General features: G+C 50.5%; 1 protein-coding gene and 1 long non-coding RNA gene across 3 annotated transcripts in view; one reads left to right on the forward strand and one right to left on the reverse strand.

Annotated features, from left to right (window-relative positions):
• LOC128838746 (uncharacterized) overlaps nt 1-20799 on the forward strand; it is a 47774-nt gene that overhangs the window by 11592 nt on the left and 15383 nt on the right. The window lies entirely within an intron of this gene.
• The window catches only part of GRAP2 (GRB2 related adaptor protein 2), a 40711-nt gene continuing 21196 nt past the window's right edge, over nt 1285-20799 (reverse strand). For both annotated transcript variants that reach the window (XM_054016229.1, XM_054016228.1), the window contains 7 exons: nt 20088-20190; nt 17115-17206; nt 8264-8383; nt 6838-7006; nt 4732-4866; nt 3082-3201; nt 1285-2631 (listed from right to left, as the gene is read on the reverse strand). In XM_054016229.1, the coding sequence (XP_053872204.1) occupies nt 2452-2631; nt 3082-3201; nt 4732-4866; nt 6838-7006; nt 8264-8383; nt 17115-17206; nt 20088-20165 (894 nt within the window). In that variant the 5' untranslated portion in view covers nt 20166-20190 and the 3' untranslated portion in view covers nt 1285-2451. The remainder of the gene's footprint in view (nt 2632-3081; nt 3202-4731; nt 4867-6837; nt 7007-8263; nt 8384-17114; nt 17207-20087; nt 20191-20799) is intronic.

Consider the following 20799-nt stretch of genomic DNA (forward strand, 5'->3'; position numbering starts at 1 on the left):
CTTAGTTCCCTTGAAACTCTTGGATAAAATGTAAAAATCCATAATTAGATTGTCCCCTTCACAGATGGGAGAGACCTCATTGTCCTTTTCCTGGAAAAGCTGACACTCTGTAGTAGAAGACATCAGCCCCCAATCCACTACTGGGCTGGAGCATTGCAGTGCAGCACAGGGGGGCTGGGACCAGTCATGCCCTATAATCTGCAGGGTGCAAGGGAAATGTTGGCTTTGTTTATGGAGGTGATTGGGCTCCTCTCAGCCACGGTACCCTGAGCCAGCCGTCTCACCATGCCCACAACAGAGGAGTCCTGCCTACATCCATTAAACTGAGCACTTTCCACTTGTCACACGTGAGACAGAAGATCCATGTCAGATCACCTGCTTCATTGATTCCCTAGCAACCTATACTTCTGGCCACAAATTTGCAAGTCACAGCTTCTGGCCCCAAGTGCTGGGGCCAGTCAGTGGCAATGGAGTGTGGCAGCGGATGAGGTTGGAGCAGAGCTGCAGTCAGACAGGTGGGTCCCTGCAGCTGGGCTGCGTAGGTTGGGGAGTGGAGGCTTCAGGTTGCCCATGGGGCTCCAAACACCAAAGGTTTCAGAGAGCAGAGCTGGTCTCTGGATCTGGTGTCTGAGTTGTTCACACATGGTAACTGCTCACACATTTCAACTCTCCCTCCCCCATCTCCCCACCCTACCTAAATGATGCCCCTGACCAAATTCCTGTTAAGTCTCAATACCTATTCCTGCCTTTATAAGCAATATTCTTCTTTATATTTATATTTTTTAAACTGTACTTCATTTGTTCCAGTTCCCTCAAGCATTCCAGAAAAGCTCCTTACTGCTCAAGAACAGCAAATGTTGCACATCTTGTGACAATGGTATTTATGCCATGTCATTAGATGGCATTCAGCCTGGCTCCTCTTTTCTTTTTTCCCCCATTGGTTTTATCCTTTATCAAGTCCATTTTTACTGATGGGTCTGGTTTGTGTTTTCTTTCATGCCAAATAAACTGAAATCAGCACTTCCTTGCTGACTCCTGAGGTCTTAAACATGGTAGGAAACTATTTTATTCAGGCAGCTTGCTAAATTTCAACTTGCATGAGTAGCAGTTACTCAATGCTCTCGCTCAAGATTTTGATCATTTTAAATGTGTATTTGCAATTAATTTATATCACAATTGGTGATTTGTACAACTCTCTCCTTTTTTAAAATTTCAATCTTGTTTCCAATGTGTTGGGCATTTACCTTATTTAGTTCAAAGGAAACAGGTATATAGAGGAGACTGTTCTTGATTGCAACTTTATTCACTGCATTCCCACAAGTAGAGTAGTAGCCCTGCCTGGAATCTGGCATCAAAATAGTGCTAGCTAGAGATTGCTTCTGACACTATAGTAATATTCATAACAAGAGACCCAAGAGATGGATACTCAGGAGAGGTGAAAAAGAAGCTAGGTATGGGGAAGCTGGAGGCCATGAGAGGGGCGGGTGGAAAATCAGGGATGTGAAATTGGGACAATTTCTAAAGACAGCACGGTGCTACACAGCCATATATGGTTGTCTTCTGCCCACCCCGCAATGATCAAATACCTTTGCAGGAGAGTGTGTGTATGTATATTCGTTTGTGTGTGTGTGTTCACATAGATACACAGAGGTGGATGATGCATGTTACCAGCAACTCAAGGTTATATAAACAGGGATTCCAGATTCCCAAAAATATAGGAGGAAGATTTTTAGGCAGCAACATACCACAAAAAAAAATCCAATTTAACAAAACTATTGGTGACTTCCACCATATTTCCAGCTGGTGACTATTGGTTTGTCTGAAAAGCCAGGCCCCCTTACAGGACTGTTTAATGGAAAGTGCAGCATATCTTGGAAGGCAGCTTGGACAGTGGACAGGAGTACATGTGGTATGGGCAGGAGAGCATGAGGGCAGGTCTATAAGAAGCTGCAAAGAACTTGGTTTCTCTCTCCCCCCACATATTGGTTCCACATTGGATTGCTCTGTACACCAGTTTACAGGACCATATCCCTTCCTCTGCTAGATGGCATGTCGCAAGGTCCAAAAGGTATTGCTCAGATGTTGGAGGAAGTGGGGCTGCCTACAAGCTGAAACCTGGCTTGCTTGAGGTGGGTTCCCATGTGACTTATCTAATTTAGCAAAGTCTGAGTTAGCAACATTTTGCCAAAATGATGGCAGTGCAGGCAGGATCCAGCAAGACCTCATGGACGATCCAGGATTCTTGCTCCCTCTAACGCTGGAGTGTAAAAGGAGAGAAAACCCCCACCGCTCTCCAGAGATCCCTTTAATATTAACTAATCAATGGATCAGCTGCCAATAAATTATTATTGTAATAAAAACGTGGTATGTTCTGGTTGCATGGAAGATGCTCTCTCTGCCCCCGACACGCCAGAGCAACTCCATCCCAACGCATCTTGGAATGCTGCAGAATCACCGGGTCACTGGTGTAACATAGTTGGAAGGGAAGAGACCCAATTTGCCACGCAGGCGCCCTTTCCACCAACACGGGTTAGAGTTGTCCAGGACTTCTACGATGTCTCCACTGCGGAATCCTAGCTCATCACACTCCAATGCCTCAAAGTCATACAGGGCTTGGACCCATAGTGTTTGCTGAGGAGGAGGAGACAGGAGAGGTCAGACACAATTCTTATGAATCTCCCCCACAACGCGAACCAAAAAGAGCAAGAAATGCAACGCTGGGATATGAAACCATGATACCAGTATGGAATTCAGTGGAAGAGCCATCAGGACCCCAGAAAGTAGAGCCTGAATAAGAGAGACACCTGAGGGTAGGTTCAAGTTATCAGGAATCCCCAGTATCCCTCTCAATATATTCACTCCCCAAAGTTGAACTCAAGTGGCTGGGGCATACAGGAATGGAGCACACGCCACGGAAACATCTTCGAAAGTCACAGGGATGTGCGACATCACATCAGGTATAATACACTGTTCCTCCTCCTGACCTCTCCCAGAGAATAGTAAACCTCCTAGCCTCTATAGTGGTTTCCTTGAGAGAAGGGATCAGGTAGATGACAGGGGCATATAATGCAAACCACCTACCTGTGATTGTTGAAATGATGGTTCGGTTTGTCTCCGGTACATGGATGCTGCACTTCCTTCTCCATGGTCTCTGAGGCGATGAAGCCCATCCTTCCTGTCCAGGCTCCCACCACCTCTGTCCTAGAAAGTGAGGTGCAAGAGAAGAGCCATTAATATACTCCAATGTGCAACTGGACTGGGGTGGGGATTCAGTTACTGGGTACCAGGGTTTCAGGATCCAGCCAGTGCATATGTCACCTAATGCCGCCGAGTAATTTCTTGTCTCCATTTATTAGGTCTTTGTTTCCCAGGTGTTCATTGGGCTGCAAGCAACACACCTAACAGGAAAGGACTCCTTAGTCTGTGCCCTTTGGTTTGGACCAAGAATCTCAAGCTGGGCAGTTGGGTACAGCTTCCCAATTTCCTTTCTCAGTACCTAGCATTTCAAATGCCCCTTTGGTCATGCCTGCACCTTAGTCAGCCTAAAAGGTCAGTGTGACTGGATCCAACTTTGCATGTCAATTGTCCCTGTCTGGAAGTGTCAGAGTGAGTCAAACTCAGAGACACAGGACTCATTTTTTTTTTTTTTTGGTATACTTTTCTCTTACAAGTATTTCTGCTCTGTATCAAATATGACTCATGGAAGATTTGTCTCAAAGGGCCCAGGCTCCAATCTTGTGACAAGTTGTATTATTCTACCAACAGTCCACTTCTTATATAACGTTGCTCCTGAATGATGGGGTATAGAACTGGCCTCTCCCAGAGTGTCCTTGGCCCTCCTCTATTGGGACTCTCTTGCCCTATGAGGCTTGGTTTTGGATCTCTTCCCCTAGCGGGAACAGTCTTCTCCTCAGATGAGGCCAATATTGTTGCAGCATCTCCTGCTACAGACAGGAGGCATCCCCTCCTCCCCATGGTAGCCATTTCCCACCCAAATTAATATGGAACAATTGTAGAGGCAGCACCATGCACTGCTCTTTCCTCCCATCCCTACAATAAGAGCATTTTTTGCATGCACCTTCACCATCTCTGCCCAGCCCCAGGACTGAAGGATGACACACCGGGAACTCCCAGCAGAGAAAGAGAGAACCCAGGACTCACATCAGAAACAGGGAGCATGTGGAATGTGCTCAAAGAAACCAAACTTTCCCAATGGTAATCAACTCATTTCCCATTCCCAACATGCACCATGGTGCCGAATCTTATCACCACAACACAGCAAAAGAAACGGGCTGCACAGTTGGGCTTGTCCTAGAGACTTCAGAGGCTTTCCTAGATAGGTGTGTGGGTGAGTGTTGGTCTGTGCTCCCAATATGACTTTCAGTCTTGTCCCAAGCTCAACATTTTGCCATACTTGGCCATTCTTGCAAGACTGGGTTTGCTGTTCCCAGCCCTCCAGTTAGAGTGTCACTTGCCTGTTGAGTTAGGATTTTTGCAGGTCCATCCCATAAACTCTGATATTAGAGGACAAAATAGAAGTTCACATATTTATTTCAGTCCACCAGATGTCACCATGCTGACACTATACATTGATGCTACATCACAATGTGAAGAAGCAGTCATGGCGATGCACTTAAACAATTAGATAAACAGCCCGGCTCCTAGTGAGCAGAGACCAGCATGTTCTGCAGCCCAGGCTCATCCCAGCTAACTCCTCTTTCCCAGTGATACCTGTTGCTGCTGCTGCTGCAGGGGTGGTGAGGGATCTGCATATCTCTTGGACATTGATGCTCGGATTTCTCCAGCTGCTCCACTCAGGCGGAGTCCTTCCTGTACCCCCCGTTCCAGGCTCCCACCACGCCTCTCCTTGGGGGGGGAGAATGATAAAGGTTGGGCCAGGTCTGCTTCCCACAATGCCCTTGCTGGTATTCTGGCAATCAGTACTCTGTCCCTTTCCCTCCCCAGATCTCTGTCCTCCCACTACTCTCCCTAATCCTAGGGCCTATGCAAAGGAGGACTTCTGCTCCTCTGAACAAATTGACAAATCTGGGATCCTGGATTTTGTCTCTTCACCACAGCCACTCCCCCTCAGAAGTGCAAGTGGGGATTTGGGGCTGTGAGCCCAAATACATGGATGGGTTTGGAGCCTGCATTTGTCCCCTCACTACACACTCAAGGTGAGTTGGGCCCCAGTGTTCCCTCCAGTAAACAATCATGTGTGGCTGAGGCATTTTACAGAAAGAGAAGAGCATGTCTGGGGCCTGTTTACCCACTGTAAATAAAAGTGGTTGTGAGGCCTAGTGTTTGGTTAACTGCCCAGACCCAGACTTTCAAGGGCTCAGCACCCACAATGAAGCCAGATTTTCAGTAGAGCTCAGGATCCAACATGCACCCCAAGGGCTGAGCTCTTTTGAAAACTCTGGCCTCAGACTTAATTTGTCTCTGCATCTGGCTCTACTTATTAATTATTATTATCATTGCTGTAGTGCCTCTGAGCCCCAGTCGTGGCCCAAGACCCCATGGTGCTAGGCGTAGTACAAACCCTCATCACCACAGCAATGGAGTGGAGCATTGGCTACAACCTCCCCTCCCCTATTCTTTCATTTACTTGTCTACATCTTGGCACAAATATCATCCCCCTTCCTCCCTCTCCCTGCTCTGAGCCACCTTCAACAGATTGTTTTACTAATACAATATCTCCTGCCCTGTGCAGACTTCCTCTGCTGTCAGCTCTCTCCTATATGTGGCCTCCCTTACAGCTAGGTAATGCTTTAAAAAAAAGCCAGATAAGTGGTCTAGAAGGAGTCAACAACACAGAACCCTTTATCAGATTGAAAAACCCTATGGCCCGTTTGTAGCTGAAAAGAATGTCCCACATGGAGCTGATAAAACTTTATTGCCACAATGAACAAGTCATGTATTTTCTGCCTTGTCTCTAACCACACATCCTGGTAATTTAATGCCAGAGTCCGCTTCCTGGTTAAGCAGTGCTTCCGTTACTGTAGTTACCATGTGTTTTCTCTCTCTTTCTCAGCATTGTGTTTGCAATGGCTGGCAGCCTGTGCTGCGTCATTCCCTCATTTTCCTGGCACAGAACCACCAAATGGGCATTCGGTGAACAGGGATTTCCCTGCTTCCACAAACATCTTTTGTTGCTTCTTCCTTGAACTCACAAACTGTGCTCACATCTCTGGAATTCTGGGACAACTTTATGCCCCTTTTTTGCCACCCCTTCTACATCCTGTCCCCAATTCCTCCACAATACCCTGCTATGTTCTGTAACTAATAAGAGAGAAGCAATTCCTCAATGCAGTCAAACGTTCAGCTATAACAGTGGCAGCCCCCAAAGTCCATTCAAGGAGGGAAAGAAACCAAATTCAATTTTTTCTCTTAATTCTGCCAATAAACTCAGTTTGCCCTGTGAGCCCCTTCCTGTTCTATCCCTGAGCCCCTAAACACATCAGTGTTCCTGCAGCTATTCTGTACCACCCCTTCCTAAAGCTGGCCCTGGCTCCCCTTATTCATGCTGATGCACCTCAATCCTGACCTGCAGCATGTCCTGCAGTTCCAGTCCTTGGGCCCCTACACAGCTCTGGCAAAGCCTCTCAGTCCTGATTTGCAGCATTCCCTGCTGCAGACAGCGAATCTCATTAAGTTACATAATGTGTTTATGATGCAATCAATCAAAAATCTAGGCTGAGAGGCCCTCCAATCTAGAGACCTGACTGGGATTCTACTGAAGGTCTCCAGAAGCAACATTCTAGCACTAAATTCATCCCATGAGATGGCTTTCTCCACTTGTGTTTTTCAGGGATGGTTTGAGAACCCTGGGCATACCTTCTCTTCTTGGCTCCCATCTCTCAGGAATATCAGCTTCTGCCTGGAGATAGAGGAGGTCTTATAGTACTCCACCAATTTGTTTAGTGACTGGAATTTCTCTGTCCATAAGTAGTAGTTGCCCTTTGTATCCCTCATCACCCTGAAGTGCTGGACATCATCCTCATGCCTGTGATCAAGTGGAGAAATGAACATCAGACGATAATTTTACTTTCCTCATATACCTTTAATCCAAAAGCCCTTTGCAGACTCTGGACCAAATTTGGACTCGTGGAAAGCGAAGTCAGTGGCATTGCACCTGGATACACTGGATCTGAACGTAACCCTGTATGTAAAGGAATCACTCACCAACCAGAAAAATGCAGCTGCCTTGAGGATGCATGGCCAAATGGGAGAATCAGTACAGGGCACTGGGGCTCAGACCTTTACTTTCAAAATAAGGGTCATGGGATCTTTTATGACCACAAATGGTTAGAAGCTTCATTCTGCACCTTATTTAAAAGAGGGCAAGGCAGCAGCACGGTGCCCGTTAACAAGTGGACCTGTGTTGGCTCTAAGCAAAGAGCGCCACCAGATTATAACCTTACCTGAGGTATTTTTCCTCAGGTTAATCCCTAGACAAGATGGGGCAAAGGACTGAGATTTACCCCTTCATACTTGTTGCATAACGTCCACCAGCGCCCAATGGAACAACGGATTCCCTCTGAAGAACCGTCTGCAGTCCCAGTGCCATGCAGGGCCATGCTGGGTTCATGCAGGAGGGGGCAGTGTTGGGTTTGAAACAAAGGCTGAGAATGGCTGGACTAGAATAAGTGGCTGAAAAGGGAAACAAGCATAGGGAGTTAGAGGCCCAGGGGGCTGGGAAATGGAGTCTTTTTGATTTATTAGTCAATGTTCATACAGCATTTCAGTATTCAAAGTGCTACATAAATGCTAAGGATTTTTATTATCATAATTGTTAAGCTGCTGGTTCCTGTGCAATTTGGTCAACAGCGATTGAAAGCCATTCCCGTCTGGTGGCTGCTCAGTGGCCTATGTGAAATAAATTAATGGTGCAAGTCACCTCCTAATGGATATTAAACAACATTCTTGGCCAGTAACTAAAGCCATTAGGCAAAAAACAAAACAAAACAAAACAAAAAAACCATACCTGAAAGGCACACGTTTTGCATGGTGGGAGATGGCCCACAGAATGTGCTCTGCTCTGCTTCAAAAGGAGCAGGACAGCTGGGGTTGTGATTTTGGGATGGGGGTATTTGCTGTGTCACTTTAATGGAAAAAGAAACATCCGAGAAGCAGATGCCTCACCTGTTCCCATTGACTGGCACCACGCAAGCTTCCCAAGGCACTGCCATCCTGTCAAGGGGAGGCTAAGGACAGCAGCATTAAGCAGAAACAGCAGAAAGATACTGTAAGTAGCAGGTACCTGACAGAGATGGAGAAGTCACCAGGGGAGTTCTGGCTGGCTCGGATGATGAAAGAGCCGACTTCCTTGCTCATGAGTAAGTTCTCTGCCTCATGGCGGGATATCCCTTCATTAAACCAGCTGTCAAGGGGAATAAATCACATGCATGTGAATAAGGAAATGGATTAGAGAAAAAGAAGGGAAGAGATGAGAGGAGGGTTGGGAATGAGCAGAGGTAGGGGAAGGAGAAGGGAAAGGGACTAGAGGGTTCGGTAGGATTGTCTCCTGCTAACAATGCATGTTCTCGAAGTATGGTGTATAGAAACAGAGATGGAGAAAATGGCCCTTTATGAAGACCAAGTTCCTTCCCCCTTCCCCTTTCCAGTGTCCAGCCTGAACAACTTTCAAAATGAGGAGCTGCTGCTGCTCAGAAAAGGATCAAAGTGGAAATGTTTCAGCCCAGCTATTACATACTCTGTGTGTGTGAGAGGGAAAGGTTAGTGAAGACGTAATTCCCATGTGAGATGCATAATGAATGGGCTGATTCCACTGCTCCAAGTGTGCCAGGGAAAAGCTGATAGCGTAACACCCTGGGGGCACCTCAGCAAACCCTGTACATGCAGCATGGAAGGAGAGAACTTTGGCGCCAAAAATACAGGCCTGTATTTGCTTGTTGAGCTAACAGAGCAAGTCCCACAGCTCAGCCAGTAGATGGAATTCACACATAATGACATACATACATTATCACCAACTCTCAGGATTTTTTCCACCAGCGACATAATTTTGTCTGGGGCTGGAGGAGCCAGTCTGGCAACGACCTTGCATGAATTTAAGCCCTCCAACTGGCTGCCTGCCCCACTTGCCTGCCTCCTGATACTGAGCAAGCAATCAAAGCTACTACAGGAAGAGCTACCCCCCACCCCATAGCAATATGAAGCCATTCTCACAGGAGGGGAGGGGAGAGGAGGGAGCAGAAGCAGGGCCGGCTTCTGGCACCAGTGCAGCAAGCAGGTGCTTGGGGCGGCCAACGGAAAGGGGCGGCACGTCCGGCTCTTCGGTGGCAATTTGGCGGCGAGTCCCTCAGTCCCTCTCGGAGGGAAGGACCTGCCACTGAAGAATGAAGCGGCAGGGTAGAGCTGCCGCCGAAGTGCCGCTGATCGCGCCTTTTTTTATCCCTGCTGCTTGGGGCGGGGAAAACGCTGGAGCCGGCCCTGAGCAGAAGCCCCCAGGAGTTCCGGATGGTGCCACTCCTTCCTCTTCCCAGCCCTCCTGTAAGCAACTGGCACAGGATAGCGCTTCTGCTCCTCCCCCGTTTCCCCTGCCACCGCCAGCCTGGTAGCAGCAGAAAGGGCGTAGGGGAGCGACAACCCCGCGGCAGACCCCCAGACCTGGGAGAAGGGGGCGAAGAACACCAGGAGGAGAAGAAGTGAGGCTGGGGGGCTGACCTGACAAGGTGTGGGTCTGGAGGGGCTGAACAGAGGAGATCTGAATTGATGGGGGTGGGGACAGAATTGCTGGGCAGTGGATGGGCAGATATGGAGGTGAGAGCTCCTGCAGCAGGGCCAAAATCACCTTATCTAATCCATTTGGGAGCATGGGCAACATTAATTGTCTCACACACCCTGGGGATGGGCAGGGGGAGTTCAGAAATCAAAGACAGACCAAAACACACAACTTTTGGGCCAATCTCATGATTTTTGGAGGGATCTGACTCGTGATTTTTCTCTTGAGACTGGCAATACTGCAGGTCTTCTAAATTCCATCCAACAGAGGGCAGTGGCACACAGGCATTCCCAGAGAGAACAATCCCTCCAGTACCTACAGGAGCAGCTCTTCTAACATCTGCCCTAGGGTAATAATATGCAAATAATCAGGGCCGGCTTTATGACCCGCGGGGCCCGATTCCAATATCCGGTGGCGGTCCGGGTCTTCAGCGGCACTTCGCGGCGGGGGGCACCGAAGGACCCCCTGCTGCCAAAATGCCACCGAAGACCCCCGGAGCAGGGCCCTGTTAGGTGCGGGGCCCGATTCTGAGGAATTGGGTGAATCAGCTTAAAGCCGGCCCTGCAAATAATAATAATAAAAAAAAATCTTAGTTGGCAATACACTTGGCAGTGTAGGGAAAAGCCCCAAGCATCCTCTGTCCTGCAATGCTGCTGCAGCACTTTCGAAGAAGGAGGGATGGGGGGCCTGTAGCTTCAAGGAGGATTTCTGTGAATCTAAAGAGAAGGATTGTAAATCCGTTACACAGTAGTATTTAGCATGTCAGGCTAGTGCATTTTGCTATGCATTTAGATTCACAGAAATCCTTCCTCAACTGCAGTCCTCTCCATCCTGCTCCTCTTCAATTTGCTGTAGCATCAGTGGTTTGAGCATTGGCCTGCTAAACCTAGGGTTGTGAGTTCAATCCTTGAGGGGCTCATTTAGGGAACTGGGGTAAAAATCTGTCTGGGGATTAGTCCTGCCTTGAGCAGCAGGTTGGACTAGATGACCTCCTGAGGTCCCTTCCAACCCTGACATACTATGAATCACAGTGGAGAGCAATGTGGGAAAGACCTCTTCCTCAGTGATCTAGAGCAAGCAGGGGTCTTCAAAGGAGCAGGAAGAGTTGACAAGGCGGGGATGACATGTGCCTGGCCTATCATCACTGACAATCAAGGTTTAGACAATAGACATTGCTTTTCATATAGCATCACACTGACCTCTAGTGGATAGAATGAAACTCACATATGTGGGGGGTGGGGGCTGGGTATTAACAACAGGGCTTAGAGCAGGGGTGGGCAAACTATGGCCCGCGGGCCACATCTGGCCCACGGGACTGTCCTGCCGTGCCCCCGAGTTCCTGGCCCAGGAGGCTCGCCCCCGGCTCCTCCCCTGCTGTCTCCCCTCCCCCACAGCCTCAGCTTGCTTGCTCCGCCGCCGGCGCAATGCTCTGGGCGGTGGGGCTGTGAGCTCCTGGGGCAGCGCAGCTGCAGAGCCCGGCCTGACCCGGTGTCTGTGCTGTGCGGTGGCAGCAGCATGACCCGGCTCCAGCTGGGCAGCATGGCTGTTATGCCACCAGCCACCAGTGCTCCAGGCAACGCGGGAAGGGAGCAGGGGGGATTGGATAGAGGGCAGGGGAATTCGGGGTGGTGGTCAGGGGGTGGGGGTGTGGATAGGGGTCGGGGCAGTGGGGGGGGGAACAGGGAGAAGGGGTGGTTGGATGGGGCAGGGGTCCCGGGGGGGGGGGGCTGTCAGGAATGAGAGGAGGAATTGGATGGGGCGGTGGGGGTCAAGGGGCGGTCAGGGGACAGGGAGCGGGGGGGGAAATGGGACAGGGGTCGCGGGGGGGGGGGGGCGTAAGGGACCGGGGGGGGGGAGATAGGAGGTGGGGGCTGGGCTATGACCTCCTCCCCTAACCGGCCCTTAATACAATTTACAAAACCCGATGCGGTCCCCAGGCCAAAAAGTTTGCCTGCCCCTGGCTTAGAGGGAGGGCTTTTACCTTTCTATACCCTGTTTAGAGAGAGAAAGCCCCTAGTCTTCCTCTTCTACCTGGCCTTTGTCACTGTCAAGACCCCATATCATTAACAACTCTCCTGTCCAAGAACAGCAAGATGTAGCTCAGGGGTGGGTAAACTTTTTGGCCTGAGGGCCACATTGGGGTTGCAAAACTGTATGGAGGACCAGGTAGGGAAGGCCGTGCCTCCCCAAACAGCCTGCCCCCCGCCCCCTATCCACCCCCTCCCACTTTCCTGCCCCCTGACTGTCCCCCTCAGGACTCCCAACCCATCCAACCCCTCTGCTCCCAGTCCCCTGACTGCTCTGACCCATCCACACCCTGCCCCTTGACAGGACCCCCAGGTCCCCCCCTGTCCCCTGACCGCCCCCTCCTGGGACCTCCTGCCTCTAACTGCCCCCCGGGACCCCACCCCTATCCAACCCCCCTCCCGTCCCCTGACCACCCCCTCACCGCCCCCTGGGACCCCACCCCCTATCCAACCCACCCCCAGCGCTTTCGGAATGTGGCCCTGCGAACATGGCCGGAGAACTCAGGAAGAGCAAGGGCAGCTGCACAGCTGGAGAGAAGCGGCGGTTTCCCCTTCAAAGCGCCGCTTCTCTCCGGCTGGCTGCGTGGCCGCCCGGTGCTCCTCCTGAGTCATAGAATATCAGGGTTGGAAGGGACCTCAGGAGGTCATCTAGTCCAATCCACTGCTCAAAGCAGGACCAATCCCCAGACAGATTTTTTGCCCCAGATCCCTAAATGGCCCATACAAGGATTGAACTCACAACTCTGAGTTTAGCAGGCCAATGCTCAAACCACTGAGCTATCCCTTCCTCCATCCCTCCTCCGGCCTGTGCTTGCTGCACTCCTCGCACCTCCCACCTGCTCCCTTGAGGCTGCTCTCCCCAGCGCCCTCCAACCCCCACGGGGGGTGTGCCAGTGCTGAGCTGCCCGGCAGCACAGTGAGCTGAAGCTGTGGGGGAGAGGGAACAGCGGGGGAGGGGCCGGGGGCTAGCTTCCCCGGCTGGGAGCTCAGGGACTGGGCAGGACAGTCCTGCGGGCCGGATGTGGCCTGCGGGCCGTACTTTGCCCACCTCTGATGTAGCTCCTACCACATCCTAGCAACAGTAACAAGGGAATCACTTGAGAGTGACAGGAGTTTTGGGGCTGTCAGGACTAAAATAGCACAGGGTGCTACAGGCAGGGCCGGTGCTACCATTTAGGCCAACTAGGTGGTTGCCTAGGGTGCCAAGATTTGGGGGCGCCAAAAAGCGGTGCCCCCAATTTTTTTTTTACATTTTTTACATTTTACGCGCGTGGACACAGGGAAACCCCTGGGCTGCCGGTGGCGCGCAGACATAGGGGAACCCCTGGGCTGCCTGCCGGCAGCTCAGACTCCCTCTCCCTCCCAGCGCATCGGCTGCTCCATCCCATGCGATTCTTCTCATTGCCGGTGGGGGCGCCAGTGGCTGGGCAGAGCTCCACAGCTCTGCTTAGCGCACGTGGCACAAGCCTGGCGACAGGCGCAACAGCAGGGCTTCTGGAGGAAAGGGGCGGCTGCCTCCTGGCTCAGCCTCCACGGTCAGCCCCAGCGGGGGGCACGGAGGAGAAAAGAGCCTCAGGCGGCAGTCTGGTGGAGTGGAGGAAGAAAGAGGACCCCGACGCCTGTGCCTTGGACAAGGTAAGCGCTTCCCCACAGTTCGGCCTCAGGCGCCTGTGCTCCTGCCCCCTTGGTCCTTGGCTGGTCCCTGCTCCTGCTCCCCTTGTGTGTGGGTGGCTGGAGAGGACGGCAGCCTGCAGAGCTGAGCTGCCCCAGTGCCCCCCTCTCCCTACTCCAGCCTCTATCATGCCCGGTATCTGAGTTCACGGCCGCCCGGGGAGGGTGGGGGGCAAGTGGGGCAATTTGCCCTATGCCCCGGGCCCTGTAGGGGCCCCCACGCGTATGTTGGAGGCTCCCCCTGCCCCACGAGTATGTCGGAGGCTCCTGGGAGAGGGGGTAAGCGGCATGGTAAGGGGCCGGGGCTGGGCACCCCCCCGACCCCATCCCCCACAGCCCTGACCCCCAGCTCCAAGCCCAGCCCTTCTGAGCCAGAACCCCCCGATCCCATCCCCCCCACAGCCCTGACCCCCAGCTCCGAGCCCAGCCCCTCTGAGTCAGGCACCCCCCGACCCCATCCCCCCCACAGCCCTGACCCCCAGCTCCGAGCCCAGCCCCTCTGAGCCGGGCACCCCCCGACCCCATCCCCCACAGCCCTGACCCCCAGCTCCAAGCCCAGCCCTTCTGAGCCAGAACCCCCCCGATCCCATCCCCCCCACAGCCCTGACCCCCAGCTCCGAGCCCAGCCCCTCTGAGTCAGGCACCCCCCGACCCCATCCCCCCCACAGCCCTGACCCCCAGCTCCGAGCCCAGCCCCTCTGAGCCGGGCACCCCCCGACCCCATCCCCCCCACAGCCCTGACCCCCAGCTTCGAGCCCAGCCCCTCTGAGCTGGGCACCCCCCGACCCCATCCCCCCCACAGCCCTGACCCCCAGCTCTGAGCCCAGCTCCTCTGAGCCAGACACCCCCCTGATCCCATCTCCCCACATCCCTGAGCCCAGCCCCTGTGAGCCGGGCACCCCCGAATCCAGAGCCCAGCTCCCCACCCAGCCCTGGGCAACAGCAACACCACCCCCAGGCAGCGACAGCCCATTGGCACCAACCATCACCATCACCCAGCAACAGCCCATTATGTCATTGCAAATGTATACATACCATTACTGCTTTTAATGTTTTTAAATAATGTATTTAGTGTATTTTCAAATGATTACAAATTAATTTTTTAATGTATTTCACTAGTTATTTTTTACATTTCCAAATACGTTACTATAGTATTGCAACTTTTTTTGATGAAAGGGGCCCCCCGAAATTGCTTTGCCCCAGGCCTCCTGAATCCTCTCTGCGGCCCTGGAACATGACATTGCTCACAGCATTGACTTGGAGGAACTGGTTGCTAAATTTGCTAAACTTAAAGCGCGGAAACATAAATTCTAAATTATAACATGTTACTCTGTGACCGTGTATTGTGTATAATGTATGTGATTTATTTGGGGGAGGGAGGGCGCAAGGTGGAAGTTTCGCCTAGGGCGCAAAATATCCTTGCACCGGCCCTGGCTACAGGGCAGGACTAATGTGCATTGACAGGCTGACGTGTGGAGTTTTGCCACAGCCCCTGTCTGCATTAAACTGTACCGTGCTCTAAGAAAGCATGAGAGAGGAAGTGCTGACCAATCTCTATACTTATGGCAGCATGTAGAGTACAGGCACTACAAGGGTAACTGCACGCCACATGAAAAGCAGTCCACATCTACACCACTTGTCACTACAGTGAAAGGTGCACACTGCAGTGAAAGGCTCCAGCAAGGGGGAAGGAAACAGGGACTGGGTGACTGGGCAACAAAATGGCAGATGAAATTCAATGTTGATAAATACAAAGTAATATACATTGGAAAACATAATCCCAACTATTCATACAAATTGATGGATCTAAATTAGCTGTTACCAATCAAGAAAGATCTTGGAGTCATTGTGGATAGTTCTCTGAAAACATCTGCTCAATGTGCAGCGGCAGACAAAAAGGCTAACAGAATGTTGGGAACCATTAGGAAAGGGATAGATAACAAGACAGAAAATATCGTATTGCCTCTATATAAATCCATGGTATACCCTCACCTTGAATATTGCATGCATTTTTGGTTGCTCCATCTCAAAAAAGATATATTGGAATTGGAAAAGGTACAGAGAAGGGCAACAAAAATAATTAAGGGTATGGAACAGCTTCCATATAAGAAGAGATTAAAAAGACTGACTTTTCAGCTTGGAAAAGAGACTGCTAAGGGGGGATATGACAGAGATCTATGAAATCTTGACTGGTGTGGAGAAAGTGAATAAAGAAATGTTGTTTACTCCTTCAAATAATACAAAAACTAGGGGTTATCCAGTGAAATTAATAGGCAGCAGGTTTAAAACAAACAAAAGGAAGTACTTCACAAAATGCACAGTCATAGGTGCCGACTCCGTGGGTGCTCTGGGGCTGGAGCACCCACGGGGAAAAATTGGTGGGTGCTCTGCACCCACGGGCAGCCAAGCTCCCCGCCCAACCCCACCTCACCTCTGCCTCCTCCCCTGAGCGCGCTGTCCTCGCTTCGCTTCCCAGCGCTTGTTGCCGCAAAACAGCTGTTTCGCGGCGTAACAGGCTGTGGGCGGGAGGGGGAAGAGCAGGAATACAACATGCTCAGAGGAGGAGGCGGGGCTGGGGCAGGGATTTGCGGAAGGAGTCCAATAGGGGCAGGGACTTTGGGAAAGGGGTTGGAATGGGGGTGGGGCAGGTCTGGGGGCAGGGAGATGCGAGCTCCCACTGGCGTCAGGAGAAGTTGGCGCCTATGTGCACAGTGAATCTATGGAAATCTGTCAGGGGATGCTGTGAAGGCCAAAACTATCAGGGTTCAAAAAAGAACTAGATAATTTCATGGAGGATAGGTCCATCAATGGCTTTAGCCAGGATGGGCAGGGATGCAACACTATGCTCTGAGTGTCCCTAGCCTCTGTTTGCCAGAAGCTGGGAATGGATGACGGGATGAATCATTCAATGGTTGCCTGTTCTGTTCATTCCCTCTGAAGTACCTGGCATTGGCCACTGTTGGAAGATAGGACAATGGGCTAGATGGACTATTGTCTGGTATGGCTGTTCTTATGTCCTATGGGAAAGGCTTTGGCACGCGGGAGGCAACAGGACACTACACTGGTAAAAAACAGCAGTGTAGATATGGGAGGCACTGCTTGGGCGTGTAGAGATAGGGTTACCATACGTCCAGGTTTTCCTGGATAGGACCTCTTTTTTGGTTCTCCAATCTCTGCCCAGGCAAATTTTTGGAAATCTGAACAAATGTCTGTGATTTTGAGCTAGGCAGGCAGAGAGCGGCAGCTGCTGGCTGGGTGCCCAGCTCTGAAGGCAGTGCCGCTGCCAGCGGCAGCGCAGAAGAGAGGGTGGCATAGTATGGTATTGCCACCCTTACTTTTGTGCTGGTGGTGGTGGTGGCGCTGCCTTCATAGCAGGATGGCTGAAGAGCGGTGGCAGCTGTACCCCACCCTAGATCCTGGCAGTATTCTCTATTTGAGGGACTTGAAATATGGTAACCCTATGTAGAGAGCCCATGTAGGGTATACACCCAGGCGTGTAGGACACTCTCCTCTCCTCACCAAAGCCATGTCTCACCCTCTACATTGCTCTTTATCCCTGTGCTAGCTGGGTGTGCAGTGTCTGTACATGCTGTCATAAGTGTAGACTTACACACACGACAAAACTCTCTGAAATTTTCAAGGGAAATGCACCTGATCCCAGTTGTACTTACATGGGAATGTGAATATCTATGAAGTTCTTGGGGACATATCCTTCATGACTTCTCAGCTCAGCCTTGTACCACTCTTCCTGGGAGCTTAAAATCTGCAGCAGAGACAGAATGAAAGAATAAATGAATAAATGAACAAACCTCCTTGGGAAAGGCAAGGTAACCAGAAGGAGAAGTTACTGGCAAAAGAAAGAAAAAGAGTTTGGAATTATTTGGAAGGATAAAAGCAGACTAGATTGGGTTTGCTGGTGCTGAGAGCCCTGGAATCCCATGGCACCCCCATTTTCTTCCCCCCACATACACACACTGCAGCAAGGCTGGTAGCTGAAGGCCAGTTCAGTGCAAATAAAGCAATGAGGAAGATACGGAGGAATTAGAGGGACTGCTTGTTAGTTTTATCTGTATTCCTGGATAAATGTCCAGGAGGCTGGGAAACGTATGCTGCACAGCTCTAATGCCTTCGTTATGGAGGAGTTCGCTATGAAGGACTTAGTGGGGGTTTAAGGAGTTCTGTGTGTTGTTTTTAATAGTTTGCCCTGGCGTGTCCCAATTTGACAAGAGATGAAAAAGCTCTGAAAAACTCTGCTATGTAGGAATGTGTGTGTTTGTGATTCACTGTGTGTTACTGGGTATCATTGCATGTGCTAGAATTAGGGGGCTGAATCTTCAGCTGTGCAGAGCTCACACCAGGGCAGTTGAAGGGAGGAGGCAAAGTTGGTTCAAAGCTAGTTTTCTGCCTCCCTAGATCCTGGAGGTTGCAGGGGGCCAGCCTCAGCAGTAATGCAAACTGGAGTAGCCTCAGGGCTACGCCTACTATCGCTATTAGGGTCATTCCACTGATCAAGGATTGCTGGACTGAATTATGCTCTGCCTCTACCCCATTGTGCCCCTGACATGGCCCGAAGACGGAGGTGAGGGAACAGGTGGCATATAGCTACCTGTGTTGCCAGCGGCTATGATTTTATTGCAAGCTTTGTGGTATATGGTGGTTTTTTTTTTAAATTCCAGTTCCAGGAGGCAAGTGAATCCATGAGAATCTCAGCTTTCATTTTTTTTAAAAGGAAGTTTCTAGCCCTTATGGTTGAAAAGCTTGAAGTATGACCCCTAGGGGCTCAGGAAACAGAAGGCAAAAAAAAAAAAAAAAAAGTTTCCAAAATATGTAATTATAAAAAAAGGGTTAAGCCTTGTTTTGAAACATTCGGGGTTGACAGTACTGAGACCTCTGGGACTCATTCTCCACTACCTTGCCCCTTGTGTAGCCCTTACACCCATGCACAGGGAGGGAATGGGCAGCTGAGGATTTCTGAATGGGTAGCTGAGGATTCCCCGGCTTATTGCCAGTTGATTCCCCTGTACAGTGGGCCTGATTTGAGGTCCCTTTGTGCTGCTCCAAGCAAACCAAATGGGATACAACTCTTTTCTTCTCTATGGCTCAACGCCTACACAGGGTATGACTGCATATCAGCAACCCTTGCTCCCCTCCTGCCTGGAGACTGCTCTGCTAGCAGCTAGGTTTCCGGCACAATCCACCTGCAAGCTCTTGGTGCGCAGAGGGCAGGTCCCCATGTCAGTCTCTCACAGCAAGGGTGGTGGGGAGGTGGATTTCCTCCTGTCACTGCTGGTTCAGGGCCTCACACTTCCTGTTCATTTAATCTCCACATCAATACTGTTTACCTTATCTCCTTCACCAATCAGTTAAGATAAACCCCAGCAGGTTGCACAGACCGGGTAGGAAGGACAGCTGGGGGTATGTGTATGTGTGCGTGCGTGTGATGCTACACGCTTCGATTTGTCAGATCTTTGACTCTTGGCTGCTAGGGAGTTGCGTTGCCTCAAAGAGAAAGAGATCTAATGAGAGGACAATCTCTGGCTTTCTCGTTGTGAATTCCCAGTGACAATAAACAAGTGAGTAGAGAGATACAGTCAACCCAGTGCAGAGGTGGAGGCAGCAGGGGCATGGGGACGGAGTTTGAGCTGAGGAAGCATCAAGAGTGCTGTGTAGGGCAAGTGCTCAACCATCCTAAAGGGGAGAAGGGGGATTTGTCTATAGCACCTCTCATGTCACTCTGGAAAGGTCTTTGACCTTGGTGGGTTTTGGATTGAGCCACGTTTGCCCTAAGTCCCAAGAACAGATGGCAGGGAAGGTAAAGTGAAAAATGGGGGTCTGGACCTAAGGAAAGCTGAGAGGGGAGAATTAATAGATTATAATTAATTGGAATAACAGGGGGTGCTGCAGGCCAAGACAGAGGTGCCCGGGCCATCACTACTCAACAATGCTCCTTTTGGCCAATTAAGGGGTATAGTCAGTGAGTGCCAATGTGAGTCATGTTCAGGCATCTTCAGCTGTAGCAGAGTGACTATGATGCACGGTGTTTGAGGAATTGGGTAAAAAATATTATGTGGGGTTGTGTGGATTCATCCTCATTGCTGATAACAAGAACAATTCTACCATAACAAACACAAAGATTAAATAGTCTGCGTTTCACATTCTATATGTCTGACGTTTGCCCGCCACTTCTTCCTACTCCCGCTCTAGCATTCCTCTGCTTCTTCATTTCTGAAGGGGGTGTTGTGTATTATACTAGCTCAGGGGTTCTCAAAATTTTTCATACTTTTTCATACAGAAATTATCTTGTGGATACTTCCCCTCCATTAGCAATTATATAATATTCCTGTGGCAACTACAGTAATTCCTTACAGGGAACAGTAATATCAGGAAAGTCACTTAATGTACTTTAGCCATCTTCTATAGCAATCTAACAGCTGGAAATAAGGAGGATGGCAAGCACTTTGTGACTAGCCAGTTCTCCATGAACCTCCAGCAAGCCATCCATGAAACACTGGTGGCGTCTGGACCACAGTCTGTGAACATCTAGGATGGCCTATGTTATGGAGGGAGGCACTGGTGCAGTGGGATCTGGCAGGAGTCACATGGTTAAACAGTCCTCCTTTGGTGGGGCCTCGGGCTGCACTTACCTTCAGTATGTCCCCGGTACGGAAACTCAGTTCATCCTCTCCAGAAGCATTGAAATCAAATTTGGCAATGGCTTCCATACTGTGCCTTGGTGACAGGGCAAAGCTGGAAGAGATACAAGTATGTCAATGTCTGGGAGGAGCTGTGACCTCTGAATCTAGCTCATAGAAGGGGTTATCATCTCCTCTTGCTAAGGACACTGTGAACTATTCATTGGGTCTGTGATCTCTTCTCACTCAGGGTACCAGGGGCATTGAGACCAGCCTGTTGGTTAATCTGTAATAGTCCCTTGCTAGGGGCAGTTGGCCTGTATCCAATGTTGTGATCTCTTGCTCAGGCCCACAAACCATTATTGGATTGAATGAAGTTACCAGCTGGGAACGACCCCATTAACTGGCATGGCTGATGGGCATCGGAACTAGACTCAGATTAGTGGTTCACTTTTCATCAAGAGGGCTCAAAACATACCAATGCAGACGCTGTTTCCCACAGGCCATTGTCTCCACCCAATAATCTAATGATGAAAATGTGCACCCCACGCCCAAGCAGGCTGATAATAGGGATGACCTCAGTGTAAGTGATAACAGTGTTGTTCTGTTAACTATTTCCTGTGATGTAAGTGACCCCCTCACCCAGCAGAAGAAGGCACTCATCCTCCACAGTGGCCTACTTATTATCCTTGTGAGAGATACAAACTATGGGCAAAAGGAGGAT

The sequence above is a fragment of the Malaclemys terrapin genome, chromosome 1 (genome assembly GCF_027887155.1).
Source record: "Malaclemys terrapin pileata isolate rMalTer1 chromosome 1, rMalTer1.hap1, whole genome shotgun sequence".
NCBI lineage: Eukaryota > Metazoa > Chordata > Testudines > Emydidae > Malaclemys > Malaclemys terrapin.